Here is a 26,742-nt window from a genome sequence, read left to right as displayed (position 1 = left end):
AATGCAGGGAACAAACAAAGCGGGGAACCAGTCAATGCCTATGCTTGAAGTATACACGATGCCATCCCTAGTCCAATGCATTGGATATTAAATAAATCCTGACCGCATTATGTGAATCCTTTGCGTAAAAAGAAAAACACGGAAACAAAATGTGTGTGTGTCAGTTTTCTTAAGCATGCTTCCTTGATGCTGTTGTTGTTGTTGTGGGGTTTAACGCCATTTTTCAGCACACGATAGGCCATATATGGCGGCCAGTATTAATGGTGGAGGAAGAACCCGGGAAAACCCCAGAAAGAACCACCGACCCACGAGATCCTTGATGCACAAATGTGCGTAAAGGGAAACACTTATATATATATATATATATATATATATATATATATATATATATATATATATATATATATATATATACGCACATACATACATTCATTGTAATAAGTATAAAACAAATTTTTTCATGCAGATAATTGGCATCCAGATAGTTTGTTTTCACTGCTTCTGTTTGTCCCTTCAAGCAACAGTTCTACTGCTGTTTGCAATTTCACTTTGCATCAGATTTGATGCCAAGATATCACCCATTTGGATGCTCTTCTATGGACATTGGTATTTCATTGAAAATTTCTTCAAAAATCTAAAATTTGGTGATTTTGATTGCTATGCTTTTGTAGCCTGTAACTGGAATATGGGAGAAATAACAAAGTTGCGTCTCTGGTTCTTGTACTTTAATCAGACTTGATGATCACTAAATGATTCACCAGAAGAAGGAGACAAAGAAGACCTACAACATATACACATGAAGTATATAAATAATTAAAACTAAATGAATCTATCACACTCAAACAATTCACAAAATGGTAAGGTGCAAAATTATTATAAAACTATCAGAATATAATTACTAACAACTTACCAGCACCATGTAGTATTCTGATGTACAATACTTATTTTCTTTGATACCATTTACAAAGTATTGAGTAACATATTGCACCCAGAAATGTTGAAGTTAACTCCTGGAGAGCCATTGGAGGAGTCAACCATTGGAACAGGGAACTTGTTAATGTAATCGGCAATTGTATGTTAGGCACGTGCATTGCAAGCAACTCATGTACTAATCACTCACCATTTGTACAACAAACAAGTACATGTATATGGACATTGGAGATCACTGTACTGAATCTGTAACATCAAAATAATAAACACACACAAACAACAATAATAAACAGTGGTTTACACTATCAATGTCAGTGTGTGCCACAATTTCTGCAGGCACCATGTTACATATATCTAATTTAATTCATATTTATTTTAATTTTATTCTTTTTTGTCAGCTTTAATTTTTAAAAAATGCTATTATAATATAATACTGTTTACGTGATTTGGAAATTTTATCAGAAAATAGTTTGACCTTGACTGATTCATTTGTAAGCACCTAAGGCTGACCTGGTTCCTGACCTTGATTCAAAATTAGTAACAGTCATGTGAACAGGTTATTTTTTTATTTATTTATATTTTGGGAGTAATAAGGATGAGATCAAGGCTGTATTGAGTACGTGACCCTAGGCTTGTAAATAGTTTTATTGAAATAACTTTTTTAAACTTTATTCTTAGAGCAAAATGATTGGTTTTCATCAGGGCCATGTTCTGAGTATGTGATGTAAACATCATGTGACCCTCATACAGGCACTCATTCTACACCTCAAATATTATTGTATAACCATTGTTTTAGAGAAATAATCTCAGTCGGGTTTCTAAACACTGAGACGTAAAGGTGTTTCTTTTGTTGTGTAATTTTGGGAATTACATTTTAATGTTTATTCGAATTATTTGGATTCTAAAAAATTGATTAGTTTCTCAGGAAATATTTTGAGTGCTCATGCAGAATTCTTGAACAAAGACATTTCTTAAAAATTTAATTCGGATTTCCAACACTAGATAATTGTTTGTGAATAGCACAGAACTGTAGACATTCCAACACCATAAAGGATACAGTATATGTCATCACCTTCCAACTTGGATTCTTCGTCGGGACTCGAACTTGAATTCATTAGCACATTATTAGGACTTCTCAAATTTTATTCTTGGATTACTTTTGGATTTGATTCTTAAAACTGTAAGTTCTTATTTTTTCATTTTTTACAGTATTTTTCCAGGGAAGTAAAAAAAATTAAATTTTTCAAAGCTTGTTGTTTTCACTTTTTCTTGTGTTACTGTTTATTAGAGCCTAAACACGTAAGATAAAGACCTATATCACATTAACTACTGGTTAACAATAGTACATGTACAAGTCTGGCCACTTTATCTATGTTCATTTTGGGAAAATATTTAATGGTTACCGTACTTTCAAACCTCGGCAGAGTCATACCAAAGACTTATAAAAATGGTACTGTCCGCTGCTTCGCTTGGTGCTCAGCATTAGGAGGTTAGTATTAGGACTAGTCAGCCTGTTGTCAAGATAGTGACTGGGTGGGGCATGATGCCTCAGTGCTAAACATCACTATAAATTGCCACACTGCTGACATCATATGACTGAATTTTTCTTAAAGCTACGTTATAAATCCAAATCGCACACACACACAGACACGCTTTCATACAAAATGAATTGTTGCTGTTGTTGTTGTAGGGTTTAATGCCATTTTTCGGCACAAGAGAGGCTATACATGAAGGCCAGTATTAATGGTGAAGGAAGAACTCGGGGGAAAATCCTGGAAAGAACTACCGACCCATGATAAGCTACTGGCAAGCTTTTTCACACACCCACATTGGCCGAATCGGAGACTCAAACCCATGCAGACAGAAGTGAGATGGCAGTGATCCATAACGGAGAGCGCTTTATACCACTTGGCCACTCGGAGCCCCAAAATGAATTGCATTTGGTTTCAATAATGTACAGTTAATATATCACTGATACTTTTGTTACATGAGACAATTTAAAAATTTTAAAGTTTTGAATTAAATTATGAAGTAAATAAAAGCTTCAGACCTTTGTTTCAGTGATTATTAAGTTATAAAGCAGTCAACCTTCATATTCACCTTCATTAAACTTTGGTCTATATAAGGTTCATAAACCTTCATATTCACCTCCATTAAACTTTGGTCCATATAAGGTTCATAAACCTTCATATTCACCTCCATTAAACTTTGGTCCATATAAGGTTCATAAACCTTCATATTCACCTCCATTAAACTTTGGTCCATATAAGGTTCATAAACCTTCATATTCACCTTCATTAAACTTTGGTCCATATAAGGTTCATAAACCTATCATATTCACCTCCATTAAACTTTGGTCCATATAAGGTTCATAAACCTTCATATTCACCTCCATTAAACTTTGGTCCATATAAGGTTCATAAACCTTCATATTCACCTGCATTAAACTTTGGTCCATATAAGGTTCATAAACCTTCATATTCACCTCCATTAAACTTTGGTCTATATAAGGTTCATAAACCTTCATATTCACCTTCATTAAACTTTGGTCCATATAAGGTTCATAAACTTTCATATTCACCTCCATTAAACTTTGGTCCATATAAGGTTCATAAACTTTCATATTCACCTCCATTAAACTTTGGTCCATATAAGGTTCATAAACCTTCATATTCACCTGCATTAAACTTTGGTCCATATAAGGTTCATAAACCTTCATATTCACCTCCATTAAACTTTGGTCCATATAAGGTTCATAAACCTTCATATTCACCTCCATTAAACTTTGGTCCATATAAGGTTCATAAACTTTCATATTCACCTCCATTAAACTTTGGTCCATATAAGGTTCATAAACCTTCATATTCACCTGCATTAAACTTTGGTCCATATAAGGTTCATAAACCTTCATATTCACCTCCATTAAACTTTGGTCCATATAAGGTTCATAAACTTTCATATTTACCTCCATTAAACTTTGGTCCATATAAGGTTCATAATTACCTCTGCAGAGGTCAGTAATTGTATAATATTGTTCATGTCTAGCTTCTTTAATAAACATAATTTTAAACAAATAGTGTATAGTTTTCTTGAAGTTTTTCTATATTTAAAGAGTACATACACTCCACATACATTCAAATACCTTGCATCGCTTAAAATCACTTGAATGACTTGCTCAGTTCCAGTGTACAGTAAAACATTCACTTTTTGCAACCATAAAATACTAAAAACAACCAAAATTACAATGAAATACATTTAATTGGCTCTGGCCTTAATTTCACCAATGTAGGTCACGTGTTCTGTCTAGATTTAAAACATTTCATTAGTCAATTTAAAGTCTTGCTGGAAATTTAGCTGCTGTAATTATTTCACTGTTTTCTAGAAATATGCTTAAGTCTAGGCCTTAGCCATGCATCTGTCAGCATTTGTTAGATATATTTGCAACTTGTTATAAATGCCACTGAACCAGTCTCATCCTAACTTGGGTGAGAGTATCCTGGCTGAAGGTCACTTAAAATAGAAAGACCTTCATTTAACTTATTCTCTGTTTGTAATATCCAAGCCTGAAGTACTTGAATTTTCAATGTTTTACATTTATTATATTTTATAGTAGAAGGATATATCGTATCAAACCCCCCCCCCATATTTAAATATACACAATACACCGTGAAAACTTAATGAGGTCATTTAATTGTGTAAATTTCTTGACACTTGAAGATAGAGTAATTGGTTTGTCAACTGATTTATTGCTTCATTATTGTATCAGTTTTTACCTCCCTAGCTATAAAGCCAAGCAAGCTGGTGTATTTTGTTGGTCAACATTGCTCTTTTAAACTTGTTCTGAACAATTGCTGGGTCAGTTTCAATCAAATTTGGTAGGAATATTTCTATATTTGTGTTATGGGTGCCTATCTTAGCAATGATGTGGCTTCCTTGGCAACCAGAGTGGCAAAACCCATTTTCAACTGCTTCTTCAGAATGACTTGGCCAGTTTTGATTCAGTTTGGAATAAATGTTAACTAAGACAAGTTCTAACAAAATTTTATCTGGGGTGGCTCCACTAGCATTCGTGCGGCTTCCTTAGGTACCACTCTATATTCATTAAGTACTTCTGAAAGCATGACAGGTATAAGGTGAAGTTGTTTGCATTTGTTACAAGCTGTATATTCTATAACCCAAATTACAATGATCAATCATACACCAAAATAAAAGGAATTAAGTTATTTTTAAAAATACCTATGATATCCAGGGTCTTTTTTAAATAACCAGTAAGGACAGCCTGTGAATTTTTTTCTTTAAAAATTGTACCCTTTGAAAAGAATAAAATTGTAGAGCAGAAGACCAAGGCATGGTTTCCATAGCAACCAAGTGGAAAATCCATTTTTGACAACTTCTTCAGAACCACTAAACCAGTTTTGATCAAACTTGGTATGAACATTTTTAGGTCACCTAAATATATAACCAAATTAGCTGATTTTATGGCTAGTCATCTGTCACCATTTGTTACATGTGTTTGCAACTTCTTATAAAAATGCCAATGAACCAGTCTCATTCTAACTTCACTGGGACCATCCTGGCTTTCACTATCTACAAATGAAGCTGTCAAACATGGCCATCATTACTAAAAGCAGAAATTGGACAAAGCAGACGAAGATGAAGAGCTTTCAGATTTATGCATATGATCCTGTTTCACCATAAACTAGGATTGTCTTCACTAAAAATAGAAAGACCATCATTAAACTTCTTCTCAAACACCATTCAAGAGAATTTGATCAAATGTGACAAAAAACATACTGGCATTAAGGGTTTTATATTTGTACCATGATGCCAGTCAGCCATCAATTGAAGTACAGTGGCCACTTGACAGAAAGCATCAAGGTAAAAGGGCTTTCAGTTGTATATAAATGATGCAGAACCAGTCTCAAATATAGCTGGTTTTACAAATACACAAAACTTTAAAAAGTTGTTTCTCAAAATCAACCTTTAGAAATTGACAAAATTTACATCCTGGCATGAAGGGTCTTCAGTTTTATGCAAAGGATAACACTGTACCAACAAAAATGACCACCGTTATTAAAACTATAAAAATCTTGAAATGACAACTTTCCAAACACTACTTTGAAGAATTTGACCAGATTTGAAAGAATGTATCTTGGCATTGTGTAAATGATGCTGATCCACTATCAAATATGGCTGAGATGTATTATGATGCATGATATATTAGCAACCTTTTGGGCATTGTGCTGAAAGGATTGAAAAATTTCGGTAAAAGACCAACTTTTACCAGTGCAAATGCTAATCAACGAATCTCATCACTGCATGGTTTATCACTTGCATAGAGTGGGGAATATTATGTCGTAAACAACTCTGTTGAGTAAGAAAATTAAATGAATGCATTTATGGCTGTTACAGGAGCTGCATTCATAATGGACAGTGTCACAAGTCAACACCATGTTCCACACACCACTGCAAATTTTATCTTACCTGAGATTCAGTAAATTATCAAGTTGACATAATTAAATGTAACTAAAAGTACCTAATTTATTTCACACAAAGTATTTAAAATGAGTTTGTTGCTAGTAGCTACATTTAAAGCCACTGACCTGAAAATTTACTGAGTTACAGAAAGGACAAAATTCACAGTGCTGTGTGGAACAAACTATCATGTAGTCCCATTCTACTGTTGGTCATGAACTTAATGCATACACAATTAACAACTTTGATTCAGAGTTCATTTATAAAATAAATAGTTAAATTGTTTACATGTACCACATAAAATGTTTAGTTTTAGTGGCTTGGTGTGAATGAAAGCCTTCATCTTCAGCATGGCTAGATCACATGACTTAGTCATCTATAAATAGAAACCAGCGAAATCCAAATTAAGCCTGTTCCTCAGCAAAAAAATCCCCACTTGGTTATTAGTTTGTTCTGAACAAGAGTAAATAAAAGCACCAGTGGTATACAATAAATAAACTCCATAACACCCAGTACATTTGTTAAAAAATTAACTTATCAATCACTGTAACATGATTACAGAATGTTCAGGGCCACGAGTGGTCTAAAGCACTCGCCATTAAGGATCACTGCCGTTTCACCTCTGTCTGATTAGGTTTGAGTCTTGGGCTTGGCCAGTATGAGGGTACATGATAAAGCTTGCCTGTAGCTTCTCATGGGTTGGTGGTTCTTTCCAGAATTTTCCCAGGTTCTTCCTCCACCATTTATACTGGCCACCATATAGCCTATCTTGTGCTGAAAAATGGCATTAAACCCTATAACAACAACAACAACAGATCTTTCAATGCAGACAGAATGAAACAGAAAGTGGCTGTTTGGACAAAGAGATAAGTGACTCTTCTTCTGGTGCTGTGTTGTTGCCAACAATCACTGATCAAAGTCAGCAGGGATGTGGAAGTTTGACTGTATGAACAAAAGAAGTGGGCTTCCTATACTCTTTGATGTTAAGACAGTAAATTTTCAAGACTTAAAACAGATTTTAAAGTTTATTAGTGCACAAATACCAGCAGCCATATCTTTTTCCAGTACAGGGGTAAATTTTATTGGTAATATTCAGTATTTACAGTGTAATGGAGCCTCTGCCTTTCTATCATGACATTTATCATATTACAGTGTAAAGGAACCTCTGCCTTTCTGTCATGACATTTATCATATTACAGTGTAATGGAACCTCTGCCTTTCTGTCATGACATTTATCATATTACAGTGTAATGGAACCTCTGCCTTTCTGTCATGATATTTATCATATTGCAGTGTAATGGAACCTCTGCCTTTCTATCATGACATTTATCATATTACAGTGTAATGGAACCTCTGCCTTTCTGTCATGACATTTATCATATTACAGAATTAGTTATGTTACTCAGTACTCTTTACTGCATTATCCCTTGCACAATTACAGTTATTTTCTCACGTTGCAGGCAGTGAAGGATTGCAAGGTTGTGGGTGGCTTCTCAACCAAAGTGGAAGTTGAATGTCGCAGCCTGGAAGATGCTGAGGAGGCTGCACATGCAGGAAGTGACATTATCATGCTCGATAATTTCTCACCAGAGGTAACGCCTAGGATTTTTTTTTAAATCTACATGTCCATGTTTTTTTTATCATATGGTATGGATTGGGCATGAAATATGGGTGTACTTGTATTCAAAGAGAGCTTTTAAAATGTCTCTGTGAAACGACTTAAAAAGTTGATTCAATAGCTTGTTGTAAATCATCCATTGTCTTTCCATTAGCACAAATTTGTTATCACTGTGGTATCAGTACTCCCCCTGAATTACTTAAAGGATTGCCATAAACTCTACATGCACATTCATCTCATGGTCTGGTTGGTCCTAAATGAAAATAGCACTGCTTGGACATAAAATGTGGCCACCATGAAAATCTTATGACTACTTCTTCAGAACAGACATTCAAAGAAGTTTTAAAAAAGTCATCTTATGGGTGGTCCTAAATAAAAATGGTGTTGATATGATGTACAATATGATAACCATCTTGGAAATTTTGTTATCTTTGAATGGATGATCAGCATAGGGTTTTCTCGGAAAGACTTCTTATGATTCCTAGTTAGTCCTAAAGGACAAAGGTACTGTCCAGACATCCAGTATAGCTACCACATTGGCCATCTTTAAAATCTTGTTATTCCTACTCCATCTAAATGCATCGTCTTATCAGCATGGTGATTTTTGATTGAAAAACTTAAGAATGTCTTGTTCCATATGGTGATTATCAGAAATGCAATATGGCTACCACTTCAGCCATCTTGATCATCTTGTTATTGCTGCTCTAACTCCTCCTAAACAGAAGCATCATAAGGCTTTTTACTCTAAGATTTCTTATTGTGTCTAATTACTCTTAAATCAGAATTATGCCAATCTAACATAAAACATGGCCACCACATTGTCCATCTTAAAAATTGTATTGCTACTTCTCATATCAGCATCGAGTTTTCACCAAAAGACTTTTAATGATGTCTGGCTGGTACTAAAAGGAAAATGATGCTGATCTGACATACATTATTGCCATCATGGTGATCATCTTTGAAGTCTTGATCCTGTTACTCTGAAATGGAAAGTCATATCAACATTGGATTTTTATCAAAAGACTTATAATTATCTTGTATGTCCTGAATGAAAATGATACCAGTATTGCCACCATGGTTGTCATGTGGAAAATCTTTTTATCTCTACTTCAGAAGAACTGATGGTCATTTCAATATATGGTTTTCATGAAAAGACTTCCTATGATATCTAGTTGCACCAGAATGATAATGGTGCTCTGCAGACATCCAGTATAGCTACCATAATGAACATAATGAAACTCTATCGCTACTTCTCCTGAATGAATGGGCTTTTACCAAAAGTCCACTAATTGTTTTTCATTTATCCTAGATGAAAATGGTGCTATGTTAACATGCAATATTGCTACCACAGTGACTGTTGTGAAACTCTTACCTCACAAAAATAGCAGAGATGGTTTCAACACACAGCAGTTAAAAAGAAATGGTATTATTTCTTTTCTAACAGTAGAGCATCATTCCCTTCAAGGGACTCTTGTTTATAAGTGTCTGTTTATGTTCTGCCAAAATTTATGTGACCTCAGTGAATATTAAAAGATGTGTTCTTACTGAACTGTTCTGTAAATATGTGTCATGTTGTGTCTAAACTATCTCAGTTCTGTATGCTGAAAGGATGAAAGATATTTCTGATTTTCACTGTATTTTATAGAAAGAGGATCTTAAAAGTTATATTTTGGACAAAGTTAATGGTCTACATTTTCCATTGCTGTGATCTTGACGTGGTGCCATGAAGTATCGCTAAAGCAGACAATGCACCGTTTATACATGATATTTAATAAGCTAAAGTTAAATTAAAATATCTGAAGTGGTTCAGAAGTTATAATTCTGACAAGGAAAAACAAATGACAGATTTACAGTCTTCCTTGCAATGATCATGACCTTTGAAGCAGGAAATGTGGCTTTGGTGTGTGATACACATAATATAGGGGGTGCTCACCAGTGCCGTCTTAAGGCATGGGCACACTGGGCAGTTGCCCAGGGCCTCACACTTCTAGGGGCATCATGCTGCCCATATTGTTAATGAATATTGAAAGATCTTTTGGCAGTTTAATTTGCTTTAAAAGTGCAGTGGGAAGCACATTTCCTGTTTTAAAAAATAGTGACATCTAGCGGAATTCCTGTGGGTGGGTAGGTCCGATAGGGGGCCCCAGTGCATTGCTTTGCCCAGAGCCTACAATGTTGTTAAGATGACCCTGGCGCTCACCAGTTATTATGTACTTTTGAGAGAATGGTGTATGTTAGGTGAAGTTGTTTGCATTTAAAACATGCACAATGGAGAGAATGTTGGCATACCTCTATGCTACATTAATGTAATGTGGATGATATTTCTTTCAATATTGTACTTTGGAAATTGTACATGATCTAAGCACACTGCTAACTAAAATGACTGCTCTCTTGTGCTAAAAAACCAGCCTGAATTAGTCTAAAGTACACTATCCATAGCAGCTATTAAAATAGGGAAAATTAATTTTGCCAGACTAGACAATACCAGCTTCTGAAAGTGCAATGAATGAATTACCAAATATATAAAATGTAAAAAAAAGTTATCAGCTCTTTTTAATACAGTTTACCTCTGAAGTTCAGGAATTGAAAATGACCAAGTGGAGCTAGCACTTTTTTGAAAGGTGCACATCTGGAGTAAGGCCAATCTGTATACTCTATAACCCATATTACACCCGTCAATCATACACCAGAATAAAGGGAATTAAAAGTTCTTTGAATTATACCTAAAATATACAAAGTCTTTTTTAAATAGCCAGTATAACCAGTGAGGAAAGTCAGGGAAATTCTTTTTCTTTAAAATTCTAACCCTATGCAAAATATGAGACTGTAGAGCGCCACCATAAGCTTGGCAAAATTTCATTAAAACATTAAACTGGTTCACAAACTATACACTGGACTAGGCTAAAAGTAGCACAATGACTGTGGTAAATGAAAAACTGAGTAGTCCTGATATATATTTGACAAAGCTTGATGAAAAGGTCTACAAATTTATGGGCCAGATAAAATATGTAACTGAAGGGTGCACAATACCATAACATGATACTGTATGCCCATCATCAGACTGGCAAAAAAAGAAGGAAAAAAAGCATATTGTCCTTCCTCATTCCAATAAAAGAAGGAAAGAAAGCATATTGTCCTTACCCATTCCAATAAAATGAAGGAAAAAAAGCATATTGTCCTTACCCATTCCAATAAAATGAAGGAAAAAAGCATATTGTCCTTACCCATTCCAATAAGAAGAAGGAAAGAAAGCATATTGTCCTTACCCATTCCAGTAAAAAGAAGGAAGAAAAGCATATTGTCCTTACCCATTCCAATAAGAAAAAGAAAAAAAAGCATGTTGTCCTTACCCATTCCAATAAAAAGAAGGGAAAAAAGCATATTGTCCTTGCCCATTCCAATAAAAAGAAGGAAAAAAGCATATTGTCCTTACCCATTCCAATAAGAAGAAGGAAAAAAAGCATGTTGTCCTTACCTATTCTAATAAAAAGGAAAAAAAGCATATTGTCCTTGCCCATTCCAATAAAATGAAGGAAAGAAAGCCTGTTGTCCTTGCCCATTCCAATAAAAAGAAGAAGAAAAAATGCATATTGTCCATACCCATATCAATAAAAAGAAGGGGAAAAAAGCATGTTGTCCTTACCCATTCCAATAAATGAAGGAAAAATAGCATATTGTCCTTACCCATTCCAGTAAAAAGAAGGAAAAAAGCATATTGTCCTTACCCATTCCAATAAATGAAGGAAAAAAATCATATTGCCCATACCCATTCCAGTAAAAAGAAGGAAAAAAAACATATTGTCCTTACCCATTCCAGTAAAAAGAAGGGAAAAAAACATATTGTCCTTACCCATTCCAGTAAAAAGAAGGAAAAAAAAGCATATTGTCCTTACCCATTCCAATAAATGAAGGAAAAAAAGCATGTTGTCCTTACCCATTCCAATAAAAAGGGAAAAAAAGCATATTGTCCTTACCCATTCCAGTAAAAAGAAGGGGAAAAAAGCATGTTGTCCTTACCCATTCCAATAAATGAAGGAAAAATAGCATATTGTCCTTACGCATTCCAGTAAAAAGAAGGAAAAAAGCATATTGTTCTTACCCATTCCAATAAATGAAGGAAAAAAATCATATTGACCATACCCATTCCAGTAAAAAGAATGAAAAAAAGCATATTGTCCTTACCCATTCCAGTAAAAAGAAGGGAAAAAAACATATTGTCCTTGCCCATTCCTGTAAAATGAAGTAAAAAAAGCATATTGTCGTTTCCCATTCCAATAAAAAGAAGGAAAAAAGCATATTGTCCTTACCCATTCCAATAAAAAGGAAAAAAGCATGTTGTCCTTACCCATTCCAATAAGAAGAAGGAAAAAAGGCATGTTGTCCTTACCCATTCCAATAAGAAGAAGGAAAAAAAGCATATTGTCCTTACCCATTCCAGTATAAAGAAGGAAAAAAAGCATATTGTCCTTACCCATTCCAGTAAAAAGAAGGAAAAAAGCATATTGTCCTTACCCATTCCAGTAAATGAAGGAAAAAAAGCATGTTGTCCTTACCCATTCCAGTAAAAAGAAGGAAGAAAAGCATATTGTCCTTACCCATTCCAATAAGAAAAAGGAAAAAAAGCATGTTGTCCTTACCCATTCCAATAAAAGGAAGGAAAAAAGCATATTGTCCTTACCCATTCCAATAGAAAGAAGGAAAAAAAGCATATTGTCCTTACCCATTCCAATAAAAAGAAGGATAAAAGCATATTGTCCTTACCCATTCCAATAAGAAAAAGGAAAAAAAGCATATTGTCCTTACCCATTCCAATAAAAAGAAGGAAAAAAGCATATTTTCCTTACCCATTCCAGTAAAAAGAAGGAAAAAAAGCATGTTGTCCTTACCCATTCCAATAAAAAAAAGGAAAAAAAGCATATTGTCCTTACCCATTCCAATAAATGAAGGTAAAAAAGCATATTGTCCTTACCCATTCCAATAAAAAGAAAAAAAAGCATATTGTCCTTACCCATTCCAATAAATGAAGGAAAAAAAGCATATTGTTCTTACGCATTCCAATAAATGAAGGAAAAAATCATATTGACCATACCCATTCCAGTAAAAAGAATGAAAAAAAGCATATTGTCCTTACCCATTCCAGTAAAAAGAAGGGAAAAAAACATATTGTCCTTGCCCATTCCTGTAAAATGAAGTAAAAAAAGCATATTGTCGTTTCCCATTCCAATAAAAAGAAGGAAAAAAGCATATTGTCCTTACCCATTCCAATAAAAAGGAAAAAAGCATGTTGTCCTTACCCATTCCAATAAGAAGAAGGAAAAAAGGCATGTTGTCCTTACCCATTCCAATAAGAAGAAGGAAAAAAAGCATATTGTCCTTACCCATTCCAGTATAAAGAAGGAAAAAAAGCATATTGTCCTTACCCATTCCAGTAAAAAGAAGGAAAAAAGCATATTGTCCTTACCCATTCCAGTAAATGAAGGAAAAAAAGCATGTTGTCCTTACCCATTCCAGTAAAAAGAAGGAAGAAAAGCATATTGTCCTTACCCATTCCAATAAGAAAAAGGAAAAAAAGCATGTTGTCCTTACCCATTCCAATAAAAGGAAGGAAAAAAGCATATTGTCCTTACCCATTCCAATAGAAAGAAGGAAAAAAAGCATATTGTCCTTACCCATTCCAATAAAAAGAAGGATAAAAGCATATTGTCCTTACCCATTCCAATAAGAAAAAGGAAAAAAAGCATATTGTCCTTACCCATTCCAATAAAAAGAAGGAAAAAAGCATATTTTCCTTACCCATTCCAGTAAAAAGAAGGAAAAAAAGCATGTTGTCCTTACCCATTCCAATAAAAAAAAGGAAAAAAAGCATATTGTCCTTACCCATTCCAATAAATGAAGGTAAAAAAGCATATTGTCCTTACCCATTCCAATAAAAAGAAAAAAAAGCATATTGTCCTTACCCATTCCAATAAATGAAGGAAAAAAAGCATATTGTTCTTACGCATTCCAATAAATGAAGGAAAAAAAGCATATTGTCCTTACCCATTCCAGTAGAAAGAAGGAAAAAAAGCATATTGTCCTTGCCCATTCCAATAAATAAAGGAAAAAAGCCTATTGTCCTTACCTATTCCAAAAAGAAGAAGGAAAAAATGCATATTGTCCCTACCCATTCCACCCTCAACAGGATGAATGGACAAATTGGTTTTAAGAGCCCTCTGTCATAAATAATAACTAGATGTATATTCATAAATGATAACTCATGTATATCCATTTCAGGCTTTAGTACCGGCAGCAAAAGCCTTAAAGGAAAAGTTTCCAAATGTGATAATAGAGGCAAGTGGAGGAATAACAGAGGAAACTGTTCTTCAGTACTGCAATTCAAACGTGGATGTTATCTCAATGAGCCGACTTACACAGGGATATGACACAGTTGACTTTTCTCTAAAGATCCAGAAGGTTGGAATTGACCCAAGAAATCTTACTGTGAAATTGTGATATCCATGGCCTATATACTGTTTCATGTAATGTTTTGTAAATAATCCATATATAATTAATTAAATGTATCATATTTATTTTGGTACATAGCACTTTGTATTTTTCATTAAATCTTTTACATTTTTATACAAAAATATTCTACTGAGAAGATTTGCATTTGCTAAAATGGTAAAAAAAAATACATTGCAATTTGTTTTTTACAGAAAAGAGTATGAGATGAAACTCATATAGAGTTAAGACGTATTTTGTTGTATCTTCATATTTTTTAACCTCTTATTTTGATGTGTTAAAATTGAAGAGACATTCCAGTCTTAAATAGCTTTAAAAATGTATCAAGGTTAATTGTAAATCATCCAATGACCAAAGTATTGTTTTGTTAAGCATATTTTATGAATGGTAATTCACCTCAGTAAGAAATAAATTGTGGCATTGAATAAATGAAACAGGAGGTTAAAAAAATTAAAGAATCACCACTGACAAAGGTGCTACCAGGGTATGTGAGTGTGCATATATCGCAAAAATTGTATGGAAAGTAGTGGAGCAGGAAATTCCCACAAATTAGTTCATCATTATATATATATATATATATATATATATATATATATATATATATATATATATACTCACTCTTTGCAGTATAACATTGCAGTACTGTATGACATTCATTTTTTATTTAACTGCCAAGATAAACTGAACTAATAAAAATGTTTAAAAAAAACAATTAAAAATAAGGATACTTGTTTGACAAATATTGCTTTGTCCATTCCAAAGCATGAAGTTGTAAGTTAATACAAAAAGATTATTGGAAATCCTAAAAATTATTTAGAATAGGAAGACAGGTATAATAGAGGGGTTCTGCACCTTTATGCATGCCCAGACTTTTCTGAAATTATTGTCAAGCTTGGCTGGGCAGAAAATAATAGATTCTTTTCAACTTAAGGTTGGGGGGCCCCCAGGTGGCCAAGGTCTGAAGTGCTTACCTTTGCACTCACATCTCACATTTGTCTAAAGTGCTTACCTTTGCACTCGCATCTTACCTTTGTCTAAAGTGCTTACCTTTGCACTCACATCTCACCTTTGTCCATGAGAGTTTAAGTCTCAGCTCAGCTAACATGAGTATCCGAAAAAGCTTGCCAGCTGCTTTCCATGGGTCAGTTGTTCTTTCCATGGTCTTCCCAGTTTTCTTATCAACATCAAGTTGGTGCTGGCCAATATGATGTCAACTGCTAAGTATGGGCTGGGAATTACCGTAAAACATACATGGGACCCAGGGAAGGCACTTTTAATGTGGGATACTCACCCATAGATGCAATTTAGAATTTTCTTTTCACTTTAATACTATGTGCAATCAAAGTACCCTGATGTATATGTTTTAAAACTGCCTTCCCTAGATACTATGTATGTTTAAATGGAACAGCCCTTAGATGAACTGTCAAAGAAAAACTCAAAATTAGATGTAAAGTATCAGAAATCTTGGCTATTGTAGCACAAGTAATTAAAACACTACACCAGTATGGAGGTATGTTGTGTACTGTTTGCATAAATTGTGGGGAAAAGAATCCCTTTATGTCAGAAACCTGAGTTTGAATTTTAGGACATTGACATATGACACATTAGGTCACCAAATCACATGCATTTTGTAGCAGATATCCATGAGACAAAACCTGTGAACTATGAAAAGTTCGACAAAATAACCATAAAGAACATTTTTCCACCTTCTTGAAGTTGACTAAACTTGTAATGCCCTTCAGATGGCAGACTCTGAAACTTGGTTCTAAGCACAGTAAACTATTCATATACAGAGAAGAACAAATTATGCTCAAAAACAGTCCACAGATTAATGCTTCTTCAACTAGACGGGAAATCTTCTGAGGATATTAATTTCAAGAAAGACCAAACAGAGTGGATCAGGAAAAAAGAGAGTTTGATATTTTAGTATTAGGTAAATAATAAACTATGGAAGGGATTCCCAACAACAAAAAAATATTTTTCTACTCCCCATGTTTTTGGTGACCTTCCTCAGATTCAATCCTGGCAGCATCTCTGCATTTACAAGTGAATAGAAAAGTATTTGATTATTTCATTTTTTGTGTTATTTTTCATACCACATAATTTTGATATTTTTATTCGATTTATGAACAGAAGTTTATATTTTAAATGGCTTTGAAAAACTAATAATATGCTATGAAGAAATATCAAAGGACAAATGTATTGTTTATTGAATAAGTTGGATGTATTGTTGTATGAAAAACATATATGTTAGTTGCTTCATTTAAAAACTTGCCTATACTAGATGTTTGCTTTGCATAAATTTTTAATTGAGTCATCAATTAATGAAATAGTAGGTTAAGAAATAAATAATCACCATTTATATTTGTGAAGAAAGGCCAGTGATTGTCTCATTTTGAATTATACATGTTACTTGAGAATCTACTCTCATTCTTCAGTCTGCCCTTCTTTGTCATCTTTATCATCAAGAAAACATAATATTGGATGAATATGATCTCTTTTTTGACATCATAATATCTACTGTTCATTAATAGAATGGCCTTTGCAATCTTTAAACAATATCATTAATGAGTGCTGTTTATTAAGTCAGTCAAAGTAAAGGCAACTGTGAAGACCTTAGACCGTAGTCAGTTAGACTTGTTGTTCAATGTAGTAAGACAAAAAGAAAGTATAAAAGCCATGTTATTTTCTATCATAAATACCAAAGTGATTCAGTAAATTTGATAGTCATATAATATCTTTTAAGTGTATGTACTATTATTGCTTCGAGATGTCTTCATTATAACTTTCTTGGTTAGTAATTATTCTTTACTTAGCTATCACTGTCAAAAGCATCATTTTTTTGATGCTGTCTGATGTTTTCTTATAAAATTTTACATTTTATTGAGGATCTGTTCTATGATACATCCTTCTGTTATTTAAATTGGCAAGCATGAAGAGCAAGTGTTCCATGTGGTTGTATGTCATTACAATATCTACTGCTGTTTGGACAGTAACCTTCATACCTCTTTGAATGTATGTCATTTCCCTTTGGATAGCCTAATTTCCCTATTGGTAGTCTCACTGATTTGATCTTGTCTGTCAGATCATGCCTTCAGTCTGATGTTGCGTGGAATAAAATGGCCAAAGTCCTTGGCATATTTAATGACATGTAAATAATAGTCATGTGGTTCTTGTGACATTGGATATCTCAACTGACTCCATTATAGTAGTGTCCTTGAACATAATGAAGAGCACAATCATCAGGTAACTGAACAATCAAGATTACAGATGCCGAATTACCTAATATTTTTTATTTCACTCTTGTCTCCAAAAGCTACAGATAATAATGTTCTGAATACATACAATCACTCATCTCTCTCCTTCACACACACACACAAACACATTCAAAACAACAGAACTCCTTGTAATCCTGATTTGATAATGAGGTTACTCTTGCTGTAAGAATAGTTGCACATAACTTTTTGTCAACATGGAGTCAAATCATTGCTTAAAATTTACAAATAAATAATACATTTATAGACCATCTTAATCACGTTGCCAAAATAACAGCTACATAGAAATACGGTCTCAATATACATTGTCTTAACACACTGATGCAACATTATTGTTTCATCCATCTGTCTGTCTCACTGTCTCTCTTTCTCTCTCTCTCTTGCATTCACTAATAACAAAAAAATTTTTGGGGTGCTTTTATTGTAATTGGATTCTTGAACTGAGCACAAAGCCAGACAATTGTATGGAGGTTTTTCGTATGTAAGTACCATAATGTGTCGCTTAGAACTTGTTCAGATCCAATTTATTTATTTTACATACAGTCAGTACTACAAGATAATTAATTTTTTTTACATGTAATTTTACGTTGTCTGAAAGGAATAGTTATTTTTGCTTATGTGAAAAAATACTTGAAATACAATAGCTACTTCTTTTCTCTCATTTCTCATACGTGTGATACAGATTACAAATGTTAGAAACCCAAAATGGATAAACCTATTCAACATAGATGCACTTGATTGCATGAAATTCACACCATTGTGCCTTTGACAAAAACGATTAAGTTGCAGCATAATGTAAATTATAATATTTTAATATCAATAAATGGGGGCCCCGAGTGGCCGAGTGGTCTGAAGCACTCTCCGTTACGGATCACTGCCATCTCACCTCTGTCTGCGGTGGTTCGAGTCTCGGATTCAGCCAATGTGGGTATGTGAGAAAGCTTGCCAGTAGCTTCTCGTGGGTCGGTGGTTCTTTCTGGGGGTTTTCCCAGGTTCTTCCTCCACCATTAATACTGGCTGCCATGTAAGCCTATCGTGTGCAGAAAAATGGCATTAAACCCCACAACAACAACAATATCAATAAATGTTTATTCTTTATTTCAGGGTATTTTCTTCATGCAGATTAGCAGATATCCAACATGCAAAAATCTTAAAATTTAGATTAACAGCTCTTTTACCATCTAAACAAGGATAATGATTATTTTATTTTTTAAAATACATATGGCCATTATCAAACTGCAGTTAACATGAATTACTTCGGATAATAAGGGGTGTTTTATAAAAAATTATCATCAAGACATCAATCACAATATCTCTAACATCCATTAAAGATGATAGCTATAATTTCAAAACCGATCAGTTGGAATAATTTTATTTATTTAATGTGTACAAAAGAATTAATTCTGTTACTTAATTCACTTCATATCTACCATGATTTTGTATTGTACTGTATTTGATTATTTGATGTATCAAACTGCAATGGATGGCTTGATGATCAGCATGTCTGACTTCTGAAGTTTGTATGCTTCAATGCAACCTTCAGACTGGGTAAGCTGTGTTGCATGGCAACACACTTTATTTGACTTAGAATGATGTATTATTGATTGTGTTGTAAAACACCAAAAACAAAAACAAAGCCAGTATTTTATAAAAGAATGAGGAAGAAAAATAATAATAAGCATTGGTGAGGGAAAGGGAAATCCCAACCTAAGAGTTTGTCAAAGACTTCCTTCTGCATACAGAATGAACCCTCAGTTGTGATTTCCCATGTAAGTGTATATTACTGATTCAGACGTGTTATTAGAGACAGAAATTTCTCACAACTTAAGATCAAGTATGTGTTTTCTGGACCATTTAATGCAGAGGTGTGGACTTGTAACTTTGAGAGGTGTACATGTGGCTTTTTATGGAGTATGTATTTTAAACATTTACCCAGGTTTTATAAAATATTTGAAGTTTTATGCTCAATTTTGTTTGCTCTTACCATTAGTAACTTGTATCATGATGTAACTTTTTGAGAAGCTACCATATTTGTTTATCAAACAAACTAGAAAGGTGTGTGTGTATGTGTGTATATATATATATATATATATATATATATATATATATATATATATATGGTCCCCCTCTTACGCAGCCACCCCTTCTGTGCCACGAAAGTTGCCTTTCCAGAGAGGACTACATTTTTTGTGAGAAGTATATGTAAATTTTTTGTGAGAAGTATATGTAATGTACATAGTAAGAAAGCTACATACCTCAAAGCATTTGATATCTTCATTTAATATCTTTGTTTAAAAGTAGCGTTAATTATTGGAAGGTTCTTCTTGTCTTAACACATTAACCCCTAGCGATGACTTAACGAGGCAGGAGGTAGTAGCCTACTGCCGAGCTCTGTAGCATCATGGTCATGCATAATACACTAAAGTGGGTGGTATTATAGAAGATAGACAGATGTAGCTCTACAGTGATACCAAATAATCTGGAATATCTAGTTGCACTACAAAATTCAGATAAAAAAAACTCATTTTTTTACCTGACTTTTTTCTGCCCAAAATTCACCCGACAGAATGAAGCAAAACCAAAAAGTTTACTAAATTCAATAAAATAAATTTATTTAAGTTACAAAGTAAAAATTTAAGAGGAAACTACAGTATTATAAATTAAATCCCAAACAATCCTAACAGTTCTATTGCAATTTTAAAAGTATAGAGTATTCTGAATGAATTGAATAATTTAAATAAATGATTCCTCTCAAATTATGTCTGAACACAACAGTAAATAATTCCACAGACTGAACTTAAAAGAGGAATGAAATATCAGCTTTATATAAAACCTGACATCAGGAGATGGGTATCAGTGGTAGAGAGGAACATTTTACATTTTTGTACTAGTATGCTGGCCGCTGGTCACGTTAGAGGGGTGGCCATTCTTGAGGGGTACTTTTGAATTGAATAATTTAAATAAATGATTCCTCTCAAATTATATCTGAACACAACAGTAAATAATTCCACAGACTGAACTTAAAAGAGGAATGAAATATCAACTTTATATAAAACCCTAAAATTACCGGGATGTGGGTCAAAAGTTTGCTTCCAGAACATTGTAAGTTTGTAGATAAGACTCGGATATCAGTAAACAACTTTTTAAAAAATTATAAAAGCTGGGTCAGCCACAACCCTCAATCATGGACAGATGTAAAAAAAACATAAATATAACAATATAAACATGGTAAGACTTGGAATTGGTAGAATCAGACTTTTATTTTGTAGGATTTATTTTTATAAAAATTAAAATTTTATAGCTGACATGGTCATAAGTCTCAACAATTGCTTGTTACTACTCTGTGGTGTATTCTTTTGATCCATTTTCAATCAGAATCTTGCATGTTGTTAAGTGAGACCCACTCATATTAATGTGCTTGATTCTGCATTCGAATGGCAAACATTGTTAATGCTCTTGGGGCAGTATTTCTGACCCAATTTGAATCAGACTTGGAACATGTGCTCTTATCATTCAGATGATTTTGATAATGAATGAGTTACTTGCATACTAATGAAATGATGTTGCATGTGATTGGCTGAGCCTGTTACCACTCTGGAGACAATATTTGTATTACAATTTTCATCAAACTATGTATCATCCAGATCTTGGATATTTTCAGTTATAAGTGAAATCCATACGTATTAATGAATTGATCTTGCATCTGATCGGCTGAGCTTATTACCACTCTGACAGCCATCTTCCTGAGCTGATGTTGGTCAGTCTTGATATATGGAAACATATCGTCAAAAACTTTAAATGTTTGATAATAAGCAAGATGCATATTAATGAGGTAGTCTGGTATCTGATTGGCGGAGGTTCTTTCCACTTTGGATGCTGATTTCTGATCCAGTTTTTATCAGACTTGGACAATAACCTTCATGTATATCATCAATATCTTGGATAAGTTTGATAATAAGCTAGATCCACACATACTATTGAGGTGATCTTGAATCTGATTGGCTGAAATTGTTACCAATCTGGAAACCATATCTATCTGATTTTGATCAAACTTTGAATGTATGCATATATGATCAAAATCTCACGTGAGTTTGATAATGCATGGGTTCAGTCTATATTGAATGAGGTGATTTTGCATCAGAGTGGTTGAGCTTGTGACATTTTGAAATCTATAAACTATATTGCTAATCTAGTTTCTATGAAACTTGGTAAATAATTTTATATCATCAAGATATTGGAAGATTTAAATCAAGAGCAAGATATTTTTCATATTAAGTGGGAATCTTTAGAAAGAATTCTTTTTAGGATATAGTAAAATAGGTCAAATCAACATGATACAAAATCTAGGAGACAGCTTACATAGGACGTGTTCTAACACTACAACATATGACCCAGGATCTGAAAAGAGCATGGAACCCTGATAATGATACTCAGAAAGGGCAATTTAAACTGTAAAAAGGGCATTTAAACTGCAAAATAGGGCACTTTAAACTGCAAAAGGGGCACACTGAACACTTATGAATTGATGTAGATGTTGCTATTACAGTAGAACCTGTGTTGAAAGACCACCTCTTCTGCCAAAAAATAGTGGTCTCTCAAGACAAGTGGTCTCATAACAGGTAATAACACTATATAATCAATAAATATGTGCATGGAGATCCTGGTCTCTCAAAACAGGTGGTCTTTGCAAAGGTCTCTCAAGACAGGTTTTACTGTATTTCTTTTTTTTTACAATTATGAAATTATGAGAGATAGTTGACTTGTAAAGTTAAAAATATCCCATGCTTCATGTGTGTTCCTCCTATAATGTAACAAGAGTAAAATTCTTGATACTCTTACTTGGGAACAATTTTTTTTTTTTAAATATATCCATAGCAGAAAATACACACTGCAGTAATACTTGAAAAGAAATTAAATGCATGGTTGGGTACATGCACAAATTTGAGAACGTACTAATAGTAATAATAATTATCAATTACAATGACTGTGTGACATGAATAATCTTTTAATTTTACTTGGCTTTATACCTTATTTCTTCTTTCATGCACCCATTAAATTCCAGTGAAGTATGATTTAATTTATTGAAGGGCATGATCTGTGTGTTTACTAGTTCATTACCTTTTGAACAAAATTCTCCAACCAGTCAGTAGTATAAGTGTACCCTTTGATTTGGTCCTTTCAAGAATAAGGAACTGCTACTAAAATAGTTGTAGAGATTTACAATTCAAATTTTAGTTTGGAGCAATAAACTATGTGGGAATGTCATTAAATTTCTAATTGAAAACTATCAGAACCTGTCAGAAACTGTTTGTGAACAACAGTCCTTCAGATAGACTGATTCAGTACACTGGTATCCCATGCTAATTATTGTATTATTGGATATGTATTTTCATGTACTTACTATACATGTTTATGAACTTGTCATCTGGATCATAGAGTATATGCACTGAAAAACTTAAACAATCTCCATTATACAATTGTATGCATACTGGATGCCTTTATCTTTATTTATACAGTTGTATGCATACTGCATGCCTTAATCACTGTTATACAATTGTATGCATACTGGATGCCTTTATCTTTATTTATACAGTTGTATCCATTTTGGATGCCTTAATCTCTGTTATACAATTGTATGCATACTGGATGCCTTTATCTTTATTTATACAGTTGTATCCATAATGGATGCCTTAATCTGTATTATACAATTGTATGCATACTGGATGCCTTTATCTTTATTTATACAGTTGTATCCATAATGGATGCCTTAATCTGTATTATACAATTGTATGCATACTGGATGCCTTTATCTTTATTTATACAGTTGTATCCATAATGGATGCCTTAATCTGTATTATACAATTGTATGCATACTGGATGCCTTTATCTTTATTTATACAGTTGTATCCATAATGGATGCCTTAATCTGTATTATACAATTGTATGCATACTGGATGCCTTTATCTTTATTTATACAGTTGTATCCATAATGGATGCCTTAATCTGTATTATACAATTGTATGCATACTGGATGCCTTTATCTTTATTTATACAGCTGTATCCATACTGGATGCCTTAATCTCTATTATACAATTGTATGCATACTGGATGCCTTTATCTTTATTTATACAGTTGTATCATAATGGATGCTTTAATCTGTATTACACAATTGTATGCATACTGGATGCCTTTATCTTTATTTATACAGCTGTATCCATACTGGATGCCTTAATCTCTATTATACAGTTGTATGCATACTGGATGCCTTTATCTTTATTTATACAGTTGTATCCATAATGGATGCCTTAATCTGTATTATACAATTGTATGCATACTGGATGCCTTTATCTTTATTTATACAGTTGTATCCATGTTGGATGCCTTAATCTCTGTTATACAATTGTATGCATACTGGATGCCTTTATCTTTATTTATACAGTTTTTTCTGTAATGGATGCCTTAATCTGTATTATACAATTGTATGCATACTGGATTCCTTTATCTTTTTTTATACAGTTGTATCCATAATGGATGCCTTAATCTGTATTATACAATTGTATGCATACTGGATTCCTTTATCTTTATTTATACAGTTGTATCCATACTGGATGCCTTAATCTCTGTTATACAGTTGTATGCATACTGGATGCCTTAATCTCTATTATACAATTGTATGCATACTGGATGCCTTTATCTTTATTTATACAGTTGTATCCATTTTGGATGCCTTAATCTCTGTTATACAATTGTATGCATACTGGATGCCTTTATTTTTATTTATACAGTTGTATCCATAATGGATGCCTTAATCTGTATTATATAATTGTATGCATACTGGATGCCTTTATCTTTATTTATACAGTTGTATCCATAATGGATGCCTTAATCTGTATTATACAATTGTATGCATACTGGATGCCTTTATCTTTATTTATACAGTTGTATCCATAATGGATGCCTTAATCTGTATTATACAATTATATGCATACTGGATGCCTTTATCTTTATTTATACAGTTGTATCCATTTTGGATGCCTTAATCTCTATTATATAATTGTATTCATACTGGATGCCTTTATCTTTATTTATACAGTTGTATCCATGCTGGATGCCTTAATATGTATTATACAGTTGTATGCACACTGAATGCCTTTATCTTTATTTATACAGTTGTATCCATGTTGGATGCCTTAATCTCTATTATACAATTGTATGCATACTGGATGCCTTTATCTTTATTTATACAGTTGTATCCATATTGGATGCCTTAATCTCTGTGATACAATTGTATTCATACTGGATGCCTTATCTTTATTTATACAGTTGTATCCATGCTGGATGCCTTAATCTGTATTATACAGTCGTATCCATGCTGGATGCCTTAATCTAAATTATTCAGTTGTATCCATACTGGAAATGTGTTTTAAATGGTCACAGTTCTTTTTGGATGGGAGTATTTACAGGAGATTAAAAATGCAGTTGAAAATAGATTCATTAATGTTCTTTGTGCAGATGTCCTTTTATGATTCTGTTTATACTTTATTTTTGCTTGAATAGCTTTGTGAAATGGTAAATCAATCTTGTTTCTGGTGCAGTTATATTATTTGCTATATTGTATTTAATTGGATACATGTACATTGTGTATTCATTGCATAGGAGAGGAAAATGTAACTTTTACATATACATCACTATTATTCATCGATTAAATAACTTTGATAGTAATGCATTACTTTTTACATGTATATTGCACTGAACCCTGTCTAAATAGACTATCCCTTCTACCAAAAAACATGGTCTGTCAAGACAGGTTTTCTGTCATTACATAACATTACATTTTCTGAAATACAAAATTTGGTCCTTCAAGATAGGTGGTGTTCCAAAACAGTGAATATGGTTTGTACTGGATCACACCTCTTGATTGACCTTCTCCAAAAATGTCCATGCACTTTAACCTTGATTTTGTCTTTTATATTTCCTGGGGCATATTTATAATGTCCTTCAATGAATACTGAACTACAACAAGTGAAATAAACTGAATAATTGCCATTTAAAGGTATGTGTAATCAGATTCTAACAGACTTGTACTTTAGAAGAGTTATGGTCCCAGAATACTCATCTGCAAGCACAATTTTCTAGCAGACGCTTGTCTGTTGAAGGCCCTGCAGATCAAATTGTGATGCACCCTTAGCTACTACATCTTGTACTTGATGGGTTATGCCTTTCTGAGATAACAAGAAGTTCATATCTCTTAAACAAACTTTACATTTTCTTGTTTGATTCATATGTAAGAACTTATTTGGAATATACATGTATCAGTGTCTATGAATTGTTGATATTTGTCCAACAAACTTAGCAGTTTATATCTACTATAGTATTTTTATTTTAAATTATAAATTCCAGCTCTTCAAATGCAGTGAAAATTTGTTTGAAGCTTTTTTTTTTTCAAAGTATATTGTCATCGTACTGGTTGTGATCCAGTATTGCAGTCTATGAAATTTCTTCAGAATAAATGATTGGATTATAGAGTATATATGGTAATGATGTAATATCATGGATTATGTGATGTATGGTAATAATATATTATCATGGATTATATGGTGTATAGTAATGTATTATAATGGATTAAATTATGTATGTGTGGGTGTGATCTGGATTTTTAACATAGCTTTAAAAAAAAATCAGTCATATCGCAATGATGTCTGTTGTTGTTGTTTTTGTGGGGTTTAACGCCATTTTCCAGCACACATTAGGCTATGCATGGCGGCCAGTATTAATGGTGGAGGAAGAACCCAGGAAAACCTTGAGAAAAACCACCGACCCATGAGAAGCTACTGGCAAGCTTTCTCACATACCCACATTGGCCGAATCCTAGACTTGAACCCATGCAGAGGTGAGATGGCGGTGATCCGTAATGGAGAGCACTTTATGATGTCAGCAGTGTGG

The 26,742-nt window shown here is 33.4% G+C and overlaps 1 protein-coding gene across 1 annotated transcript in view; it reads left to right on the top strand.

Annotated features, from left to right (window-relative positions):
• The window catches only part of LOC149775329 (nicotinate-nucleotide pyrophosphorylase [carboxylating]-like), a 48,227-nt gene extending 21,788 nt beyond the window's left edge, over window positions 1–26,439 (top strand). The window contains exons 2-3 of the mRNA XM_089944065.1: window positions 7,866–7,997; window positions 14,297–26,439. Of these exons, the coding sequence (XP_089800191.1) occupies window positions 7,866–7,997; window positions 14,297–14,515 (351 nt within the window). The 3' untranslated portion in view covers window positions 14,516–26,439. The remainder of the gene's footprint in view (window positions 1–7,865; window positions 7,998–14,296) is intronic.
• The last annotated feature ends 303 nt before the right edge of the window (window positions 26,440–26,742 follow it).

Source organism: Sinohyriopsis cumingii, chromosome 19 (genome assembly GCF_028554795.1).
Source record: "Sinohyriopsis cumingii isolate HCF-2022 chromosome 19, ASM2855479v2, whole genome shotgun sequence".
Taxonomy (NCBI): Eukaryota; Metazoa; Mollusca; class Bivalvia; order Unionida; family Unionidae; genus Sinohyriopsis; species Sinohyriopsis cumingii.
The sequence above is the reverse complement of the archived record's forward strand: the minus strand, read 5'-3'. Positions and strand labels throughout refer to the sequence as shown.